We start from the raw sequence: 7,063 nt of genomic DNA, 5'->3' as shown, positions 1-7,063 counted from the left end.
TTCCATAATGTCTGTGAAATATTGTTGTCTATGTAGACACTCATTGTCAGTATTTATAGTTTCTAAGTGCTCATTTTCTCCCGTATTACAGAAATATCTAAAATATGCACTGAGTATTGAAAATGCTTTGTGAAATTTACTACAGGGAAATTCCATTTTGTGAATGTTGTGTCAATGCATCTTGTTTTTGACTTTATTGTTAACAAGAAATGATGATCTTTCATTTGAATACAAATACCAACATGAAGAAGACAAAGTTGAAGGAAAACTGAATGTTTACTTAATTGATGAATTAGGGAAATGACAAGTTATATGTGTGTGTGTGTGTGTGTGTGTGTGTGTGTGTGTGCGTGTGTGTGTGTGATTGCACTGAGGTCATGTGTAAAGTACACTAGGTCCCACCCTTCTACCCTTGCACACAATCATGAATGGACTCTTGTATGAACAGTGTTGGTGACCTGCTCAGATGCTGTTTACCTGCTGGGGCTCCAATCCAAACCTTGCTTGTTATGAGTGTGGGCTCCAAGGTTCACAGCCATTCCCTTCTTGAGACAATTGCCCTCACCTGTAAAGGAGCTATAGTGTCAGGTGGTCGGGGAACATGGTGGGTGCAGCTCAAGCCAGTGACAGACTTATGGGATGTACAAAAGGCTGCCAATGCCAAGGCAGGACTAAATCTGATGCAATTCATATTCCAGAGCCATGGTGTCCAATAGTGTAGTAAGTAGCCACATAAGCGATTTAAATTTAAATTCATTACAATGAAAAACATGTGAAGTTCAGTTTCTTAGCTGGGAAATTTTAAATGCTCAGGCAGTGACAAGTGGAGAGTGGGTACAGTATTGGACAGTGAGGACAGAGTATTTCTACCATCACAGATGGATGCTTCTACTGGAGAGTTCTGGCCAGCTTCTCATGGGATCAGGCTCCTGCTCTGTTCCACTGGAGACCACATCCTTGCTTAGCAACAAGCAAGCTGTCTTCCTTCCCTCCCCCGTTTATCCCGAGAGCATTCCCTGAATAAACACAATGCAGTGAAAATCCTACTTCATTGTCTTCTTCCACAGAACCTGCCCTACAGCCTTGTCAGTGTTCATTACATCTGTCATTTCGTATGTATTGATGGCTGTATCCCCTCATTTGCTCAAACTCCCTCGTCATCAGGGGCCTGTTCTCATATGTCTAAGGTCAGCTCAGACCCATGGGACAGAAGCATCAAGAAAGCAATAGCGATTCAGTCATAGAACTAAGGCTGAGGAAATCTTGCCCACACTTTTTCAGGATTCATTCAAGAACTGGATAGGGCAGAGTATGTATGTCAAATATATCAGTGAGTGTTATATATTTTAAATATCTTAAGTGTAGTCATTATTTTGAGATATTTTGTCTTTAAAATATGTAGTGTGCATACTGAGCATCTGGTTTGTGGAAATATGGATTCTTGCACTGAAATTTTTAGAATTTTGTGTCAATATTGAACAGTTATGGTAATCACTGCATCTCCTTGTGTGTGTCAGGAGTAAGCATTTAACCTCTTTTATTTGTTGCCTGTTCTTTGGTTTTTAAAATTATTTATTTTTAAATTTACATCCAAGTCAATTAGCATATGGTGCAACAATGATTTCAGGAGTAGATTCCTTAATCCCCTTACCCATTTAGCCCATCCTCCCTCCCACAACCCCACCAGCAACCCACTCTTTGTTTTCTGTACTTAAGCGTCTCTTATGTTTTGTTCCCCTCCCTGTTTTTATATTATTTTTGGTTCCTTCATGTTCATCTATTTTATATCGTAAAGTCCTCATATGAGTGAAGTCCTATGATATTTGTCTTTCTCTAATCCCGCTTAACATAATACCCTCTAGTTCCGACCACATAGTTGCAAATGGCAAGATTTCATTCTTTTTGATTGCCAAGTAATACTCCATTGTGTATATATATACTTCTTCTCTTTGTCCATTCATCCATCGATGGACATTCGGGCTTTTTCCATACTTTGGTTATTGTTGATAGTGCTGCTATAAACACTGGGGTGCATGTGCCCCTTCAAAACAGCATACCTGTATCCCTTGGATAAATACCTAGTAGTGCAATTGCTGGGTCATAGGGCCATTCTATTTTTAATTTTTGGAGAAGACTCCACACTGTTTTCCAGAGTGGCTACACCAGTTTACATTCCCACCATCAGTGCAAAAGAGATACTTTTTCTCTGCATCCTCGCCAACATCTGTTGTGGCCTGAGTTGATAATGTTAGCCATTCTGACAGGAGTAAGGTGGTATATCATTGTGTTTTTGATTTATATTTCCCCAATGATGAGTGCTGTTGAGCTTTTCTTCATGGTTGGTTGCCATCTCGATGTCTTCTTTGGAGAAGTGTCTTTTGTCCATCTCTTCACTGGATTCTTTGTTTTTTTTTTGGGGGGGGTGTTGAATTTGGTAAGTTCTTTAAACCATTATCTGATATGTCGTTTGCAAATATATTCTCCCATTCCATTGGTTGCCCTTTAGTTTTGCTGATTGTTTCCTTTGCTGTACAGAAGTTTTTATTTTGATGAGGTCCCAATAGTTTATTTTTGCTTTGGTTTCCCTTGCCTCCGGAGATGTGTTGAGTAAGAAGTTGCTGCAGCCGAGGTCAAAGAGGTTGTTGCCTGCTTTCTTCTCGAGGATTTTGATGGCTTCCTATCTTACATTTAGGTCTTTCCTCCATTTTGAGTTTATTTTTGTGTATGGTATAAGAAAGTGGTCCAGTTTTCCCAGCACCACTTGCTGAAGAGACTGTCTTTATTCCATTGGACATTCTTTTCTGCTTTGTCAAAGATTAGTTGGCCATACATTTGTGGGTCCATTTCTGGGTTCTCTATTCTGTTCCATTGATCTGAGTGTCTGTCTTTGTGCCAGTATCATACTGTCTTGATGATTACAGCTTTGTAATAAGCTTGAATTCTGGGATTGTGATGCCTCCTGCTTTTGTTTCCTTTTTCAAGACTGCTTTGGCTGTTCGGGGTCCTTTATGGGTCCATACAAATTTTAGGATTGTTTGTTCTAGCGCTGTCAAGAATGCTGGTGTATTTTGATAGGTATTGCATTGAATATGTAGATTGCTTTGGGTACCATTGACATTTTAACAATATCTGTTTTTCCTATCTAAGAGCATGGAATATTTTTCCATTTTTTGTGTCTTCTTCAATTTCTTTCATAAGTTTTCTATAATTTTCAATGTATAGATTTTTCACCTCTTTGGTTAGATTTATTCCTAGGTATTTTATGTTTTTTTTTTTTTTTGGTGCAATTGTAAATGGGATTGATTCCTTGATTTCTCTTTCTGTTGCTTCATCATTGATGTATCCGAATGCGACTGATTTCCGTGCATTGGTTTTACATCCTGCAACTTTGCTGAATTCATGGATTAGTTCTAGCCATTTTTTTTGTGGAATCTCCTGGGTTTTCCATATAGAGTATCATGTTATGTGCAAAGAGTGAAAGTTTGACCTCCTCCTGATGATGTCTGTTCTCTTAATTATTATTGTAAAATTGAGTTTTGCTAGATGTCATTTGCCATTATATCCCCTTTTTGATAGTTATCATACATAATGTATGCTTTTTTCAAGTATTTATTTTTTTCTGTATGTGAAGTAATAATTTCTTTGTGATTTTTATAACTGGACTTTTCTGTATCATATCATATCATATCATATCATATCATATCATATCATATCAGTTGTGTTCCACATAATATAAGTTCACACACACATATAATCCCATAAAATAGCAAATCACTTTACAAGTCATCTCACCAGCATTTTATTTTTTCCCAACTGCCTTCTTAGTCCTTATTGAAATAATATTGTTTAAATATATCATTATTGTATTCTAATGTTGCATTATTATATTGGTGTTTTCCTTGGATGAGTTAGCATTTTATGTTTGTGCTCCTTCACATTGGTGAGTACTTCCCCTATTAGACACATTTTAAAATTTGTCAGGGATCTATCTCTGGTAAATGTATCTATATTCATGCTTGTCTGCAAGAGTTGGAACCATGGTTTGCTTTCATTGTTCTTCTGAGTAGGTGTGAGTCAGGTGATGTTCCCTTGTGTTGCACATTTAGATTGTCTCAAACACCTGTGTAATTAATTCTATTAAGAAATTTTTGTGCATAGATTTTGTTTATCAAATGTCATTGATATCACTGATCACATCTTTGTAGGAAAAGGAGGTGTAAAATAGTGTCAAATACCACATCCTTTTCTCAGTATTTATGACTATTTGTTTTATGCCAGTTTTGTACCAATTTCTTTCACCCATCAGTGGGTCTAACCCCAATCATGATTCAGATTTTAAAAGTCTTAGAAGAATCAACAATGTGCTGTATGCCCAACCATTTGAATGTGATAGAACTGAAATCCTCATTTTCTGATGCCTCTTTGGTCAGCGTATAACTATTCTTCTTCAGTAGTAAGCGTTGGATGAAAATGGTCATCACCTAGCCTTATATTTGGCAATGTATTTGGTCCAGTGTCACTAACTCTGCAAGGTAGCTTCCAGAAAGGTAATAATTAACCTAATATTGATGGATGTCTGAGATTTTGTGTAATACCAAAATAATTTTTTGTTTATGCCTTCCTTGTATACATTAAGTATTGCATTATAGCGCTTTGACCTGCCATTGCTTTGAGAGTGCTTCTGTCTTTAGCTCTGTGTGTTTTTCTACTGCTTATTTTATCATAGGAAGTGTATGTACATAACTACATGGTTGGATAACTTTTTAAAATGTTTTTTTGTGACTAGAGTGTTGATATGGAATAATCCAACTTATTTCAGGAATTTTACAGACACTAGTTGGTGTAATGTATGTAACAGAAATCTGTAGAAGGAAGAGGAAAATACTGATGACTGGATTTTTGAGTTCTGAATCCAACTGACTTGACACAGCCAAATGAATTTTTGGAGTTCCTGTTAAAATGGTATGGTAATTTTAAGCATCTTTAGGGAAAAAGTTAACACTGTGATTGAATGGTGGTATTCTGGTTCTCTCTGATTATTTGTTTTACTACCACAGGAAAAAAAACACCAATGTGTGTTTATTTGCAGATCTAGTCATGAAATTTTGAATGTAATTGAATTTTTTGTATAAGTACATTGTAGGTCATAAATTCCTACACCTGGATGCATTTGGAGATTATGTTGTATTATAAAGTACTGCATGTGAGGTGTGTGCAAATCCAGTTGTGTGGAATTATGAGATACATATTTAAAATAATGACTCTCTTTCTGTCTCCATCTCTTTCCTATTCTTTCTGATTTCATGCCCTCTTTTTCCTCATCCTGTTTTTCTCTAAATGTACCTACATATTCAAAGTACTTTAAATCCTATTTAAGATCAGACTGAAAAAACTTTTGTACCTATGACTGATGGAAACACAAGGTCCATTATTTGATTTTCTATTACATATTAATGACTTACTTTTTTGATAGTGTGGAACTATATTAGTATAAGCAATGTCAGTTTCAATGAGTACATAATTTATTTAAATAGTTATTGATATAATCCAATGGCCATGTCTTTTAACATGATACATCCACCCCCTGCTAACTTTCTATTATTTAGAATATTTCTTTAAAAATTGCTAAATACTTGCTGTTGACAGGAAACATGTGGTAAGAAAGGATGGACCCGAAAAATGGAAGTTCTTTCACTAGTTTGATCCTGCTGGGTTTCTCTGACCAGCCTCAGCTGGAGCGAGTCCTCTTTGTGGTTCTTCTGATCTTCTATCTGCTTACCCTGCTGGGAAACACAACCATCATTGCGTTGTCCCTCCTGGACCCACACCTGCAGACTCCCATGTACTTTTTCCTCTCCAACCTAAGCTTTCTGGACCTGTGTTACACGACCAGCACTGTTCCTCAGCTGCTGGTTCATCTCAGGGGAGCAGACAAATCTATCTCCTTTGGTGGCTGCGTAGCGCAGCTGTTCATCGCTCTAGGGTTGGGGGGCACAGAATGCATTCTCTTAGGGGTGATGGCATTTGACCGCTACGCAGCCATCTGCAGGCCCCTGCACTACACAGTGATCATGCACCCCCGTCTCTGTGCCCTGATGGCTTCTGCATCATGGTTCATTGGTTTTGCCAACTCCTCATTGCAGACGGTGCTCATCTTCCTTGTACCACTTTGTGGGAGAAATAAAATAGACCACTTCTTTTGTGATGTCGCCCCACTGCTCAAGCTTGCCTGTGTTGACACCACTGTGAATGAGTCTGAGCTCTTCTTTGTCGGTGTGATCATTCTGCTCATACCTATGGCATTAATCACATTCTCTTATGGTCGGATTGTCAGGGTGGTCTTAAGAATAAAGTCAATTGCGGGACAGAGGAAAGTGTTTGGGACATGTGGATCCCACCTTACAGTGGTCTCCCTGTTCTATGGCACGGCCATCTATGCTTACCTCCTGCCCAGCAACAACCACTCCCAGAATCAGGGCAAGGTCATTTCTCTCTTCTACACCATCATCACCCCCATGGCCAACCCCTTCATCTATACACTGAGGAACAAGGATGTGACAAGTGCAATGAAGAATGTGCTTTATGGGGGCCGTGACTCCAGATGACTGGGGTTGGAAGACCCTGTGATAGAAGTCTTTGAATTCAGACCCTTTAAGGTGTTTGTGTCCAGCACATGTCCTCCAATATTTCCCCTAATGACTCTCAAGGAAATTTTCTTACCGTATTCTTTTATGCAAGTGAACATTCCAAGTCTAAGTTCATGGATTCATTCTAACCTCCAGAGATGCTGGTTTAGTGTTTCTACAGCATTTGCATCATATTAATTTTTTAGAAAGCTCCACAGGTTTTTCTTGTTTCACCCCCTCTTGGGAATAGTATTCCATTTCTAATTGTAAAAAAAAAGTATGCACATACTATAAAGGCATCCTGAAAAAAAGAATAGCAACAACTATAATAGTGTAGGAAATATTAGCATTTCAGCATTTTCTAGCAATTTCTGGAGGCATATCACTTATTCTTGCAATTTGATCATGGCTCTATTAAATGGTCCATAGGCTGACAG

At 38.0% G+C, this 7,063-nt stretch overlaps 1 protein-coding gene across 1 annotated transcript; it reads left to right on the top strand.

Annotated features, from left to right (window-relative positions):
- Nucleotides 1-5,666: 5,666 nt before the first annotated feature.
- On the top strand, nucleotides 5,667-6,605 carry LOC121018419 (putative olfactory receptor 2B8). Its single transcript, XM_040457148.1, has one exon. It carries the CDS (start codon nucleotides 5,667-5,669, stop codon nucleotides 6,603-6,605), a length of 939 nt encoding a protein of 312 aa, XP_040313082.1.
- The last annotated feature ends 458 nt before the right edge of the window (nucleotides 6,606-7,063 follow it).

Source organism: Herpailurus yagouaroundi, unplaced genomic scaffold, assembly GCF_014898765.1.
Source record: "Herpailurus yagouaroundi ecotype Mexico unplaced genomic scaffold, PumYag 219, whole genome shotgun sequence".
Classification (NCBI taxonomy): Eukaryota; Metazoa; Chordata; class Mammalia; order Carnivora; family Felidae; genus Herpailurus; species Herpailurus yagouaroundi.
The sequence above is the reverse complement of the archived record's forward strand: the minus strand, read 5'-3'. Positions and strand labels throughout refer to the sequence as shown.